Source organism: Glycine max, chromosome 8, assembly GCF_000004515.6.
Source record: "Glycine max cultivar Williams 82 chromosome 8, Glycine_max_v4.0, whole genome shotgun sequence".
Classification (NCBI taxonomy): domain Eukaryota; kingdom Viridiplantae; phylum Streptophyta; class Magnoliopsida; order Fabales; family Fabaceae; genus Glycine; species Glycine max.
The window spans coordinates 14,700,988-14,717,332 of record NC_038244.2 but is presented as its reverse complement, the minus strand read 5'-3'; the positions used below and the strand labels follow the sequence as shown (position 1 = coordinate 14,717,332).

The 16,345-nt window shown below is 31.0% G+C and overlaps 2 protein-coding genes across 2 annotated transcripts; both read right to left on the bottom strand.

Annotated features, from left to right (window-relative positions):
* Positions 1–9,133: 9,133 nt before the first annotated feature.
* Positions 9,134–10,156, bottom strand: LOC100798232 (FK506-binding protein 4). The gene is made up of 2 exons (XM_003531519.5): positions 9,751–10,156; positions 9,134–9,410 (listed from the first exon to the last, which is right to left on the bottom strand). Exons 1-2 carry the CDS (start codon positions 9,916–9,918, stop codon positions 9,258–9,260), a joined length of 321 nt encoding a protein of 106 aa, XP_003531567.1. The 5' UTR covers positions 9,919–10,156; the 3' UTR covers positions 9,134–9,257.
* Positions 10,157–11,621: 1,465 nt separating this feature from the next.
* On the bottom strand, positions 11,622–15,301 carry LOC100797157 (fructose-1,6-bisphosphatase, cytosolic). Its single transcript, XM_006585393.4, has 13 exons — positions 15,140–15,301; positions 14,824–15,047; positions 14,629–14,676; positions 14,136–14,210; positions 13,942–14,003; positions 13,774–13,840; positions 13,558–13,671; positions 13,353–13,439; positions 12,827–12,897; positions 12,642–12,707; positions 12,478–12,564; positions 12,228–12,303; positions 11,622–11,884 (listed from the first exon to the last, which is right to left on the bottom strand). The coding sequence occupies exons 2-13, from the start codon at positions 14,980–14,982 to the stop codon at positions 11,768–11,770; spliced, it is 1,029 nt and encodes a 342-aa protein (XP_006585456.1). The 5' UTR covers positions 14,983–15,047; positions 15,140–15,301; the 3' UTR covers positions 11,622–11,767.
* Positions 15,302–16,345: the final 1,044 nt, after the last annotated feature.

Sequence of the window (16,345 nt, the reverse complement as noted above, 5' to 3'; positions counted from 1 at the left end):
ATTTTTGAAATTTTCTAAAAATTTTATCATAAACAAAATTATGTATCAATTTTTTTCAATAACACCGTGAGGATAAAAAAAAATCATGTAGAAACCATAAAAAATAAGTTAAGAAAACAAATTAAAAAATTCTCAATGTTATTAGTTCTTACCTGAATCACATCACATGGCTGGTGTTAATTAAGCAAGATCTTCACTTAATTAGTCAGCTGGCAACAAATATCCTAGTACTACATCCTTCATGAAGCAAAGTGCGGCGTACGGCAAACGATATTTTATCTATGATGATATGTGTGCTAATAATTCATATAAATATCATTGTGTTTCATCTTGCTTATATCTTTTAAAATTAGTATAATTGTTAGAAATTACTATAAATAAATTATACTCGGTTGGATTCAATTTTATTCTTATAATATTATTATATAATTAATTTTAGAAAATTTATTCTAATTTTAATTAGTAGTTACCCGAGTTTAAAAATTGAATTTCTTTTTGCAGGTGTGAATAAATTTAATGATTCGCTCACTTTTTTTTTAACGATATACGACTATTAATAAGTATAATGCGTCACTCGATCTTAATTCAAGTCTCATCAAACCAGTGTTTTTTTCTTCTTAAGATTATTGATTTTTTTATGGGATATAATTAATTTTTTTAATTAAGTCGGACGGAATTATTATAAGCAAATTTTTTTTTTAAAATATTTAACATAACTCTGTATTAAAGACTTGAATTATTTTAAACCCTTTAAGTTAAAATAAAACAATCCCGTTAATTGATGTACAAAACTTAATGATATCAAACTTTTTTTTGTGTGAAGTATAATGAAATCAAACTACTGTACTTCTTGATTAATATAGAATGGGTTATGTCATCTTGTTTATATCTTATTGATGCCTAACGTATATAAAGTTTAACAAAATTTTAAATTTTTTGACGAATAATATAGCCATTTTAAATAAAATGTTTTTTTATTTGTGCTTCTAAATGTTTTGAGCTGAAATTTAATTATTATTCAATTTTTGGTAAAAAAATAATATAAGTGAAATACTTAATTTATAGACTTGGTACTTTAATAGAATGGCCTATTGGTAGTGTAGTACTGTACTACGAAATTTTGACAGTTAGAAGGGTTATGTGGTTTGGAAGACTTTGGACGAAGAAAATGCAAAAGATGCTATTATTGTGATTTGTGAAGAGCACCTTCATGATAGACTAGAGATGGAAATGTCCTGGAACTAATTAGATCACTTTGAGATCTACGTACGTACCTTGCTCTTTAACTCGTGTGCTTGTACAACTGATTCGTTTTTCTTTTTACTAGCTTGCTTTCAGATTAACTTGTCATGATCGATGGATTTCTCTAATCAAAAGTAATATAATCCTTGACCTGTCCCTTCCAAATTTATCTTATGATCTTCCCATCTTAACCACATGAAACTCTATAGTAATGGTTGTAGAATAAGTGATGATTCACTCAAACAAAACGTGGTGTCTTCACGAAAGTGATTATAATTAAACGGTTTAAATGAAACAAATAACATATGTGATCAAATTATCTAACTCTTTCGTATTCACTTATGCTATATTCACATTATTAACCAACAAAGGAATGAACTCATATATGATAGGAAACTGGATTTGATTTTCATTGTCAAATGTTTGAATTTTGTCCGTGAATAATCTATAAGTATTTTTGTAATCGTTTGTTGAACTTAAGGTTTGTTCTGATCCTAATAAGCCTCTAGATTTCAACTCATTAATTAATTCGTATATTAATTAGTAAATGAATGGTAACTAATATTGTACATATTAGTTAGAATTTTAAAATAATTTTGATCTTAGATGAGAGATCACAAGTATCTTTCAATTCATTGTGTGAGAGATTAATTACACTTGCGATGTATGAGTGTCGTTTATCCAAGAAATTTTTACGCACAATGAAAATTAAATGTAAATTCTCCCTCGAAATAAATTGTTCTCACTCATATAAACACAATAAGATATTACAACATTGTGTCAACCCTTTTTATTAGAATTTTAAAATAATAGATAAATACTACATTAGTATAGAGTATACACTTGCTTGATTAATGAGTGTATTAAATAATGAGGTAAGTAATATACAACATTAAACACGTGCAAATTGGAATTAATGAATACTTATAACATATATTAAGTGGCAAAACGTACAACGGTAAACTAAGTACAAAACCAAATAATAAATAAGTGGCCACTTACCATTTCGATTAATGTATTGCCTTACGGACAAGATAAAGTAGCAAATAGAAGTCTAGTAAGTTAATAACAAAGACAACTTTGATTGTACAAGCATGTTTCCCTCTCTCTTCTGTTGCATTTTTCTAATTCTAATTTACATGTTTTTCTTTTCATGCATGCTTACCTATGAGCTGAGTGGGTGGTTGTGAAGAATTTAAAGAACAATGGAATTCAAACCTTCTGGAAAATCATCTCACTCTTTCTGGTTTCTCACTTCTCTGTTGAATGAAAGTTATAAATTAATATAATATTATTTTCGTTATATTTTTAAATGAATTCTTTAATTTTTCAAAAGTTGAAGATAATAGTAGTATTAATTATTAATATATATATATATATATATATATATATATATATATATATATATATATAAATATATCTTAATTTATGTACGATTTTTAAATCTTGTAAATATTTGTGAAAAAAATAATAATAATAGTAATAAAGATTTTTTTTGTTAATCCTTTGGTTCATAAAAAAAATGAACCCAAACTAATCCAAAGTTTGATTAAGAGGTAAGTAAAGCATGATCATAAATTATTTTTTCAAAGAATCAAACTCGAATAATATTTAAAAGATTCAATCTGATTGAGTTAGGATATTGTTCACCACTTGCACGAAGAAAGGTAAATTTGGCTACTTGAACTACAAAAAATGCTTCCAAAGATGATTGTTTGTGGCTTTCCACGAAGATTTTTAACTGCCTTTAAATCTGTTATCATGAAAAGTCAACACTTTCTACAACAATTTTTAAATCATCTTAGAATTTCAAATTCTACATAAGTTTTCTTAGAAATTACCTTAGAATTTTTTTTTTTAAATGTTAAAAACTTAAGGATTCTAAGACAATTTTTTCAGAAACCGTCTTAGAAAAAAGACTTTCTAAGATGATTTTTTCAAAAATTGATGTTTTTTTTTTATTTTGTTTTATAGATAGGTCTAATGCTAGATTATACCAAGTTTTGAACCTCATAATTCTAATCTAGTAGTATATAATTGTTTAAAATAAATAAAGCTATGATACTAAAACCTAAACTTTAAAAATATAGGGACCAAAATCATAATAGAAAAAAATTAGAGTGACCAAAAATATATTAGAATCAAATATATATATGTGTGATTTCATCACACCAATCCAAATATAGTCTCACCTATAAGGTTAAATACTTCATTGAGCATCTTGGCATCAAAGTAATAACAAATTAAATAAACATTAACAAAGTTACAACCAAATTATCAATATTCTTTAAATTGATAAGAAGGAAGAAAACCATCTCAATTGAAATAGGATCCATGATTTGTTTATCAGCAGGTGCTTTGAAAAGCGTATTGCCACTTGTAGCACGGAACAACATCTTTTCAAACGTAAGAACTTTGGATTTGTAAATTATTCCACTGATAAATCTTTTAAGCCATGTAGAAGTTGCAGGTTGTAAACTCTAAGATTAAGCATCATACTTAGCTAAGATCAAACACAGTAAAATACTCATCATCATCATCATCATTTAGGACTTCAATCCTAAGCTTTTTTGTGGGAAATATAGGATTTGGAGGTTCTGTATGAAGCAACACTGCTATTGTTATGAGTAACTGAAAGTTGAGGTACTTCGACTGTACCCTTGCCATGTTCTTCATTTCTTCTAATTCTTTTTCATAGTGGATAATCTACAATTCATTGATTATTGATGAAACACAAAGTATTCGTAATGCTAAAAGCACTAGATATTAAGTAATCACAGACATATTTTAATTTGTATATTTATAAGAAAAATAATAATTTACTAGTTTCTTTGGTGAACAGACACAACTCATGAATGAGGAAAGTTTTATTTAGCACAGGATCGAAATAAACATGCAATGGACTAAAAATGGGTGTGTGAATTTAAGGTGGAAAACTGCAGAGTTAATAAGTACTAGTAATTATTAAAAATTTAATGAACTAGATTGTATTGAAACACAAGTACATGAATTTAAAGAATGAAATTCGTAAAAACTAATCATAATCATAATGTATACAATCAATGTGACTTGCAAATAGACTACTTAGATATAGGCTTCTCTTGGCATATTGTTGCTTGTTATTTCCAATTAATGCCAATATATTGGAATTATGTAATGCAATACTTGATTCTCTAAAGATAAAGCATAAGAGAGAACATAGAATATACAAGAAAATTTGTTGTTGTCATTCCCCAGTATTTCAATGCCACCAAATCATACGCTCTAGCTACTTTTTCTTCTTTGTCATAACTTCTTGCAGATACACAAGAAATTATATTTGTGAAGATCAACTAAAAATCACATGATGTCAATATTATGAGGAAAAAAATGTTTCTATTTTTTTATTATACGTACATTCACAATGTCAATGAAAATAGTAGAATCATATTTTCTCTTTTATTTAACTATCCAGTCCCTAAATAAATTTTAATATTCTTTTGTATGGAAAAAAGTTGACCCAAAAAAAAAATATAAAAGCCTATTTGTGAAGATCAAAACAAAAAGAACTATACTATACATTACTAATATTAATTAATTAAACATACAAAATATGCCACTTTTTTGCACTCACCCAAGTAAATTGCAAAAACGAAAGTGTTGACGAAGGTGATACCCCATTGAAGAGATCAGGGACAACAAAAAAATTAATTCAAGTTAATACTAATGAATCTTAGATCTTTTTTTAAAAAAAATGCAATATATAGAGACGATGATTGAACCAAAACTCTTGGCAATGTATGAGAAAATTAATTAATTTAATCTCACCTTGCTTTCCTTTGCAAGTTTGTCATTCTCTTCTACTACTATTGTCCCACAGGGGAGCCTCGTATCTACCTGTCCATCTATGCCTTCAAAATCAACAAACCTTAGCTAACTCCATCATTGCACATTATACAAACACTGGAAACCAAAATCTACCATGGAGATTCAGAGGTGAAGGTGAAGCCAAAGTGAAACTTTAGAAATTAACCAAAAACAAAAATAAAAGATAAAAAATGGAACTTTTATAGGATTTCAAGTTTTTAAGCCACACGAAAAAACTTTATTTCTTACACAAGCTTTTGGGAATCAAACTCTTCTTGGTCAAAAAATGCATCTATTATGCTGCCTCATTATACACCATAACACAACTCCCCACACCACCATTTTGACCTCTTCAACATGGCTCCTCAACAATCTTCTCTGCTACATAAAATGCATTGAGGCTATCCCAAGGAGGACTAAAGTTGAAAAAGACATCATTGCTAGACTCCTCAGTCAAAGCACAGAGGACATAGGGTAAACTCTAATGGAACTTTTCTCATAGCCAGATTTTATCTCGAAGGGAGTCGCTGAAGCAAGGTCCTACAAATGAGAATTTGGACCTTTGGTAGCACATGCATTTGGCAAATGTCATTAAACATATGACACAATTACCTTCCTTCTTTCAACTCACTAATAGCCAAGTAGGCCAAATTCATCAAGTACCCTCCATTAGATTCTTGTAACCACACCCAAGAGTACTCCTCATTCATCTTTATTGACACTTGGTCCTATATTTCATGTAATTCCAATCTCATATTCTCTTCCCACATAAAACAATTTCTCATCCAAGTAAGATTACAATGCCACATTTCACCTCTTCATTCAACCATATTATCTATAGTATATGTTTGTTGAAGTGAGATAAAAAAAAAAATAGTCTAGGAAAAATATACACCAAATTTTCCCTTCCCAACCAATTATCAAACAAAAAGCTCACCTTCCCACCATTCCCAATCTTCCATTCCACCATTGTATCAAACCAATTCAACACATCTTGTCCCCCACCAAGTAAGCACAAATTTATCCACTAAATGGAAGGATCTTTTTTGGAAAATTTGCATCCACAAGACCTTTCCACCCCCTCCTCCCATATTTCAATTCAAGAACTTTAACCCAATAAGTCTCACTTTGGAAAAATAAATTCCATCTCCACTTACCTAACAAAGCTTCATTGAAATAGACCAAGTCCCTAACCCTAAGCCCCCATAACTTTCTTGCCAAAAAAACTTCCTCCGCTTGACCAAGATATTTTCCTTTCATTTGATCTCTCTCGCCCCCATAAGAAATTCTTTTGCAATCTCTCATTATTTTTAACCACATCCATATGCATCTTATAAAAAGACATATAAAAGAAGAGGGAAAGAAGAAGTTATCAAATTAAGCAAGCAAACCCTTCCCGTAATGGATAAAGTTTTGTGCTTCCAAGAGTGCAATCTTTTAGTGATCTTGCCTACTATGGGCTTCCATGTCTCTTCCCTCCTTGGGTTTGCATCAATAAGAACACCAAGGTAGATGTTAACTCGTTGGCAAGTGTATCAAATCATCACAAGTAGTAAAGTTCTCGGAAGTCCGAGTATCGAATCCACGGGAACTTTGTTTGTACTTAGATTAATGCAAACTCAATTTAAAAGCAAGAGGTAATAATTTAAAATAAAAGATAAAGAAAGATAGAAGATAAGGTAAAGAAAAGATAAGATATTTAAAGATAAAATTAGAAGATAAAAGAAAAAAGATAAAAGATTGAAAGATCAAAATAGAAGATAAAATATTTAAATTGTGATATGATAAAGATAACTACTTCTACGAAATTCAAATAAAGGAGAAATAAAATCTATATAATAAAATTGCTAAAACCTAACAAGTCTATTCAGCCTAGATATATGGATTCAGGATTTGTCTGTTATCAATACCAGTTAACTAATTATGCCCTACATCTATTCATCTACTTGTCCCTGATGCCTCACGATGACAAGCCTACCTTAATTACCTATCTTCCAAATGCCCTTTGCGAAGACTCAATAACTAAGATGCATTATGATTACATTCTAGATGTTTGCTGAAGCATGGGCATTGGGGCATTAAGTCGTGCTAACCCAATAATTTCTTTCTTTTATTGTTCTATTAAGCGTTACCCTCTCCCAAGTGGCCTAACCCTTAAAACCGATTCACGCATTCATTCCTTATCCCTAATTAGGCTTTACCCTATCCCGAGTGACCTAAAGACTAACAGAAAATAAAGTCTGAGATGCAGAATAAGCAAGAAAGAAAAGCAGATAAAAGAACCTGGAAGGAAACCCCTCTAAAGATAATCCGATAATTTCTTCCTTTTAGTGTTCTCTTAAGCGTTACCCTCTCCCGAGTGGCCTAACCCTTAAAACAGATTCAAGTATTCATTCCTTACCACTAATTAGGCTTTACCTTCTCCCGAGTGGACTAAACCCTAACAGAAAGTAAGTTCAGAGATACAAGATGTAAAAAGAAAGAACGATAAATAAATAAAGAACCTGGAGGAAATTCCTCTTTTTATTGATAACTCTTGAAATGCTCTATACATCATTGGCTTTTTAGGCCTGCCAGGCCCTAGCTAGGGGATTAGCCACCCATGGTCATGAGGGCTTTACAATGAGAGGAGGGGTTAAAGAAAGAAAGGGAGTAAATGAAACCCCTAGGAGAAGGGGGTTCTGTGGTTGTGTGTTCTGTCCCTTGGACTGACCCTCTATTTATAGTTGCTGAAGTGAGCTTTGGGCCTTCGTAGGCGCGCTTAGCACGACACCCCGCGCTTAGCGCGTGTACTTCCTGGTCCGCTTAGCCCGTGACACGCGCTGAGCGCACATATTGGGTTGGGCCTTCTTCAAATTTTCTTCTTTTCTTCAATTTTTTTACCCTTTTTGCTTGTTACACCTCCAATTTTTATATCTGCACCCAAAAATTCAATTTAATTAATTTTCTAACTTTTAATCACAAATAACTGCTAAATAATTAATTTCAGGCCAATATTTGACTAATTTTCTACTATCAAAATACAATTATTTAGCAGTTATCAGTAAACAAAAGACAATTTTATGATTTGACAATTAATCATTATAGCATAACTCTCCAACACCCTTCCCTCCACTCCCAATGCACCAAAAAAGCTTTTGTGGAAGTTCTCTTTTAAGATTGAAATGAGTTCAAAACACCTTAGCATTGTAACCACATTATTAAGGTAGTCTCTCCAAAGAACAACGTATCATTCACATATTGAATTTAAATTAACCCCCACTATTGAGATTACTCTAAACTCACCCAACGATGTTGGATTGTCCACTTTTGATAATAACTAATGATAAAAAAAAGTGATTTTAGAATCATTTAAATGACAGAATAGTTAGACTAATGGAAGGGGATAAGTGATTTTTGTCCACAGACAATAATAGGATTCAATCTATCATGTATCTCATTAATTATTTTTGTATTATATCTTTATTTAGTGCTACAATAAAAAAATAAAAAAAATCATTTTATAATTATATTACTAATTCTTTTAAAAAAATTATATTACTAATTAAATGGCATTAATAAATGTCAATTTAGAAAATTTCTAAGTGACTGCCAACATCTACATGTAAATGAATAAAAAAAAGGAAAGAAGACAAGCTTCTACCATAAAAATCAAGCAAACAATTTTGAATTTCGACTATATATTTGTTTGTCTCCATTATTATTCTCTGTTTGCAATTAAAATGCGTACAGTAAAATTTTTATTGCATCACATGAAACAAAAATTAATCAATATTATCTTTTTCCCCTTCATTAAAGATATCTTCTACCTTTAAAAAAGAGCACACGGTGATCCTTTGAAGTTCTCTCCCGACTTCTTTCTTTTGGTGACTATCATATTCCCTCTTTATTTTTATTTTACTTTTGTTTCACATTCTGTGTTGTGATAATTAATTAACAAATAGTCTCACTTCCATTTCTCATTATCTTACGTTACCCAGATGTGGTAATGTAAAATCAATAAACTTAAATATTTAATTTTAAAATAAAATAACGAATCAACAGTAATCAATTTCCACAATAATTTAATTTAATGAATCCTCTTTGAGCACAAAATGGAAATGAAACACATTTGTATATTTGAAGTATCACAATCCTTTTAGGTTTAAACTAACAACGTTTGCACGTTCTCAGTTGTCAGCCTTGGCTGCGGGTTTCTCTTCATTGGTTTCAGGCTTTGCCTCCTCTGTCTGGGCTTTCTCTTCTTTCTGGGCTTCAGCCTTCACCTCCTCGGTCTTGGCTTCCTCTTCGGCCTCAACTTGCTCTTCTTTCTTTTCTTCATTCTGCATGCATTATATATTTGAGAATCTCATGCATGAATATACGACCCCTCAAAATGATGATCAATTTAAAAGTATGTATATATAAAGAGGAAGGATTAACTTACACCACAATAATTGCACTATCAATGTAAAAATTTTATATTATCAGTTAATTAAAAATTAATATTAGTATAACTTTTAAACTATAAAAGTTAATAAAATTATCATAAGTGATGATTTGTCTCACAAGAGAATGAGGTTGATCGGATGCTAAGATGCTTCCTCAATCCAATATTAGTGTATAACTTATGATTTGATATACATTAAGCTCAATTTTAATTTTTGTAACTAATGTATATACCTCATTGAGCAAGGTGACTAGAGAGTTGTCAGCAGAGGCGACAGGGGTTTCCTCAGCCTTGTTCTCTTGCTGCTCAACCTTGACCTCCTCGGCGGGGACAGGCACAGGCCCAGGCACTGGGGCCTCATCACCTTCGTTGGTCTTGGGGTAGCTAGCACAGTTGCCCATGTTTTAATTTGTTAGATTAGATGTGGGAGAACGAACCAAGCAAGGTCTCTTCTTGATTGATTGTACGTTCTCCCTCGATGATCGAGAAGGAATGCTTTTGCATGTTGATTCCTAGCTACGTCACTTTTATAAGGCTCCTTTGGGACATTTTTGGCTGGTGGAGTTATTGTTTTGGGTGGCATGGAAAATTTTAAGGATGCCCATAGTTTAATTCGTGCCTTATATTTTGCAAATATTAACTCTTCTTTTTTAATCAAATTTGAACCTAACAGCTGTGTGATTGGCAATCACAGGCTGGGTTTTGTAGTTAATTAACCAATCAATGGTTTTTCATGACATAAATGAAAACAAGTTTTAAGGTTTGTGTGCATTTTTTTTCTTACGGTCAGTATGATATTGTACTTGTTTATGACATTATCTTTTTTTCTAATTTTGTCGTTATATTACTTGTTGTCACGCACTTTTTTTTCTTCTATTTCTTTCCTGTTAACTAACATTTCTATTTTTACGCGTAAAAAAACTTCTCCTTTTAAATATGCATGCTCCATAAATAGATATTCTGTAATTCTGTATTATTTTAGCTTCTGCATTGTCTTTCCAAAATTTACAATGATGATAAATCCACCCGCAACTATGGCAAGGTCACCTTACAGTCTCTACTGGTTTTTCATTTTGATCGAAGGTAAATTTCATTTATTTAAGTATGGAAAACTCCTTGCGGTTTGCAAAACTGATGTAACCCCTTGTTGCTGTAGCAAGAAATGTGATACGTACCTTATAAAACCCATTTGAATAGATTGACTCGATAATTTTAATAATTAAATCAAATCCAATTAAATTGATTTTAATTGGTTAAATTGATTTGCTTTAAAATATTTTTTTATAATTTTTTTAAATTTACAAATTAAAATCTATTGAATTGGATTTAATTTAAATTATTATAATTAAGGAGCATTAAATATTAAAATAAACTTATAACGTACGTATTTTAATAAGTGATTAAGGAGCATTAAATATTAAAATCAATATATTAGGATTAAGGTATTAAAATCAATATATTTTCTTTTCTTTTATTTAAAAGTTTCATTATTTTTTTAAAGAAATTATCGATAGTTAAAAATAATTTTATGTTACAATTAAAGTTTATCATTGTAAATATAAAATATAGTTTATATATTCAACCATATTTATTTATTATAGCTTTTACTTTAAAAACTAAAATACAAATTTTATTTTAAATATAAGATAAATCAATTATAATTAATTCTTTTGTTCTAAAAATAGTAAATGTATGCATTGTTTATTAGATCTCTCATTTTCTTTTACTTCTTTGGATGCAGAAAAAATCAAAACAATAAAAAAGAATACTTTCAAATAACAAAGTAACATTTATCGATAAAAATAAAAAGCTCGTCTACTGTGGCGGCTCCGCGGCTGTTTATTAATGAACATCCTATGACAGGCTATAGTGGTTTCGGTGCTCTGATCCGCGACGGTGATGATAATCGCCATTGGATTATTAAGTTGATTTTGGTCGAATTGTTAAGAAAAAATAAAGCAAATCCAATTCAACCTAAATAAAGGGATTGTCATAACTATGGCTAAGGATTTTTAATGTTGTGCTGCGTCGTGCAAGATTTTTTCTATTCTTTTGCACATTGAATGATTTTCGACCTATAATTGCAACTTAATAATGTTGTAAATTAAAGAAAATAATCCCATTCACCTTTTTCTTTTCTGTATAACTATTTTCAAATAAACACAATGTTCCACCTAAACAAAAGTTGTCCTACCCAATTAACAGCCAAGAGCTCAAGAAATAGTATATACTGAGATTCAAAGACAATATTCATGCATCATCTTCTTTGGATGCAGCATAAAGCTCTTTCATTTGCTCGATGTCATCGTAGCTGCCAAGGAATACTGGTGATCGTTCATGTATTTTTTTTGGAATCAAATCAAGAGCCTGCAATTTGCCAATACATTCAGAAACAAGATTAAGTATGCATAATTGCATATACATATGTTTGAACAACTCATAAGAATCGGTCGTAGTTCCCTAAACATCCTATGGCAAAGTAAAGGAATTCAAAATGGGGATCCATCAACTGTAACTAAAATCCTCCACTTCCTATGGCAAAGTAAAGTCAAATTCAAGAAGCAGAAATGCATCCAATGCAACCATTTATAAGTTATTTAGTTTTTACCATCTGGAAGAAACCGTTGGATTAATACATTGCATTTTTCAGCTAGAGTCTTTAACTGACAATAATAAACTATTAAATCAAAGAAAGAATAAAAAGTCATACCCGTTGTTTTCCTGTGAAAGCCTGACCTCCTGCTTGCTCCATCAAGTATGACATTGGAAAGACTTCATAGAGAAGCCTGATTTCACAGTGAAATTCCATAAATAAGTCATATAATTCAGAAAACAATTCTAGACTTGGAAAGTAGCATGTGCAACCGTGCTTTTTCTTTATCTTGTTAATTTTTGTTAGCATGTGCAACCATGTGAGTCAGAGTTGGCTTTCCTATAAGCAAAGTCAAAGTACATCGTACCGTAGCTTTCCGTTTGGACTCTTTGCATCAGCTGGGTACATGAAGATACCACCATAAAGCAAAGTTCGATGGATATCAGCAACCATACTGCATTACTCATCATAGTTAGAACGAAGACATTTTGAAAGAAAGCCAAGAACCACACAAAGTTCAGAGAAAAATACCTTCCTATGTACCTAAGAGACTTTGGTGGTGAACCATCCTGAGGAAACTTGCACATTTGTACATATCTAGAATGAAAAGTGTCAAGAATTTTGACATTTATGAAAGGAATCCTTTATAAATTAAATCAATTATTTCACGCTCAATTAGATTTCAAACACTGACTAAGAGAATCCCCATAACTTACTTAGTGGTTGGTTCATCCCAGTTTCTGGCATTTCCTTCATTCACCGAATAAATCTTTCCTTTACTTGGTATCTATGCAAGTAACACATAGTAATTAAACAAATTTGAAAGCTCGCTTTAATAGTCTAACTTTGAAACACTGGCACGCACACAAAAAAAATTATATGCAATGTTTGTAGAGCAAGGATTAAAGGACTCTAGGGTGACATATACACATCTTGACGCTACTATGCCCCATTACATGGAAGAACATTTAGAATTTCCTGTGAAAAATTCTAATAACTAGATATGCCAATTCGACTGCCACATATATATCTATGTATACAACAAGTGGCTGGTCTGTAGTGGATTCACTCCCTTAAGCAAGGTCTTAGGTTCGAATCCTATGAATGAAAAAAACGTGATTGGAAGGGAAGATTTTACTAAAGGTAGTTAATCAGGTTCTCCGATAAAGATTAGTCATTAACAAAACTGATGGATACTCTACACCAATCTCAAGGTGATCAAAAAAATATATTTTTATGTACCTTGATGTTTGGGTGAGTCAATATGAACTCCCCAAGGCTAGGATCAAGTGTAAAACCATTCACTCCATTTTCTGTGCTAAGCACGAACTGCAATTCCACAGTTAGTTTAATCAGCATCAGATATTTGTGACTAGAAAAAGAGAACAACTTCCATTAAAAAAAAAGTAGTAATACAAGCCGTGTTGCATAGATTGGTGTGTTTTACCGTGCAAGAGCTTCCATACATGCAGTAACCAGCTGCTAACATTTGGTTCCCAGGTTGCAATGCATCTTCAAGACTTACTTCAGCCTCATTCTTCACCATGTAAATACCAAAGATCTATATGCAACAGGGCAAAATGTTGGTTACTTATATAATTTTCTGTTTTGAAGTTTTCAAATGCAGCAATTATGTTTGGCAATTGAAATTAAAAATTCATACAGTTCCAATAGAAACCCCGCAGTCAATGTTTGAGGATCCATCCAGAGGGTCAAACACAACAATGTATCTGCAAAATCAAAATGAATTTGTTACTTTGATGAGATAATGTATTTAAACAATACCACTAAAAAGATGGAGTGTTAGTTGGTTCTAGAGCTTTAAACTGACTTGCCACGATGTGATGATGGCACAAATATAGCCTCTTCAACCTCTTCAGAAACAAGAAGGCACTGAAAGACAATAAATTTCATTTCACGCGAATCAGTCAAGAAAAGATGCCAAAAGGTTGCATATATGAATCAAACTCAAATTTATATCAAGAAAAGGAGAACATAGAAAGCAACAACTAGAAACAGACTTACTGTGCGTCCACTGCTGATTAAGGCTTTCACAAATACTTCATTTGAAAGCACATCCAATTTCTTTTGCTCCTCACCCTAGAAAAGGTACTTCGAATATGAGAAAACACCAAAGCTAAAATATAATAGTGTAATTGAGAAAACAAATCTAACTGAAAAAGTGAGGATTTTGTATTTAGATCATCCCAAAAATCTAACTCAAAAAGTGAGGATTTTCCAACCTATATATACTATTTTAGTCACAATACTAGTCAATGTAAAATTTCAAGCGTGAAGTATGTAGGACCGAGTATATGCAGATATCAACCTAATAGTGAATGTCTCAATAAGCCTAATAACAATCTTAAGGAAAGACTTTGATACCATATTAAAATTTGAGTTTGGACCTAACTCAGCCACAACAAAAGCTGCCTCAAAAGTGATAATTGGCCTTACTTATAAACACTATTTTAGTCATATCAATGACTACTTCCCAAATTAAAAACAGAGAACTCACTTGAACATTGGTCTCTCCAGCAAGTCCTATGAGTTTCGCCAATCCCGCCTGCCAATTAAAAAGTGGTCATGAATATATGTTCCGAGAAGAAAATGTCAAAACATGAGACCAAACATATTAACATGGTTTTCCCTACCCAGTCCAGTGTTTAATACAATGATGTTATGATGGGATATAGTAGTGAAAAAAAAATACCTTGTTAACAGCAGAACAAACGAATTTGCAGCCAAGAACAATGTGACTGAGAAGGATGGTGAAATCGCCACGTGATTCGGGATACTTTGACTGTTCATTCAGAACAAAGCGTGTGATAGTCATCAAATCAGTTCTGTTAGTGTCAGCTTGGTGGTCCATTCTTCTTCCCTTCTCTCTTTCTCAATGTTCTTTTTATAAATTATGAGTTCCCTCTTGTCCTTCTTCTGTGAATACCAGCAGCAATATATGCAAATGAATAAAGAAGATGATAAGAGTATAAGACTTATTCCAATATTTCAGGATTAAAAATTCTTACAGGTGTTGTGTAGAGGATGAAGATGAGAATAAATATTTCCTAGGGAACAGTGGAAAAAGAGAGAATTTCGGGGATATGAAAGTTTTGTCAACGAAATGATAGGAATGACACATGGGTACCAAGCTGTTATGTTATGGATGAATTATTCTCATAGCATAGCTTTGAGTGAGAAGGAAAAGAAAATACTAGCATGAAGGAAAGGAAATAAGAGATTTAGATACAAATAATTTTTTAATCATCGACAGCTTGATTAAAGGATCTTTTTGATGAATTATGTCATACTTTAATTTTTATTTAATTACAATGTAATGTTTTTTATATTATCAATAAATTAGAAATAAATAATCTTTTAGTATAATTTTTATAAAAGTCAATAATTTTATTAAACGTGACAGTTTCTTAATTGATAACATTGAAAAAAAAAATATGCTGTTAATATATGTAATTGAATTCACATTTTTAACAATATAAGAATCAGACTTACTGTTTTCCCTCTGAATCCTAATATTAAGGATGAGGATGACAACTTCCTCGCCTTGTCTGACTCACCCATTCACCCCACTTTCATGAAAGATTAAAGGAAAACGCGTGATTTGAATTAAGCAAACCTGGTACGGAAAGACCGGGTGATACGATAAAATAATATGAATTAAATATGTTTAAGATTTTAGTAAATGACTCAATTTTGTTTGAGATTTTTAATAATTTTTTTATTATTTTGAGACTCTTATTTATTAAAATTTTGTTTTATCATTAATTAAGTGATAATGTATCACTTATTTAAATAATAATAATAATATATTATCTTATAAATTATTTTTTCTAATATTATTAATAATTATATCACGTGATCATATTAAGGACTCTCATCGTATTAGGGACTCATGACCAAATAACATGTACTTCGAATTTGAAGAAAAAGTAAAATAAGCACACTTGTCATTTCACCCAAATCAACTTCCATTAATTGTTTATGATTGTCCAAACGGGGAAATTAACTCCAATAATATGCAAGGGCAATTTGTGACCATAAATTAGACTGGAAAAAAAATACTCAATAGCTCAAAAAAGCTTAGACTTCAAGTGACATAATAGATGAAATAATTTGTTCCTTTAATTTTAAGCTATGGTATGTTTTTTTTTTTTAAACAGCCTCTAACTGTCTAACATATATGTGGAGACAGTGGAGTGTTGTTCACGAAATGT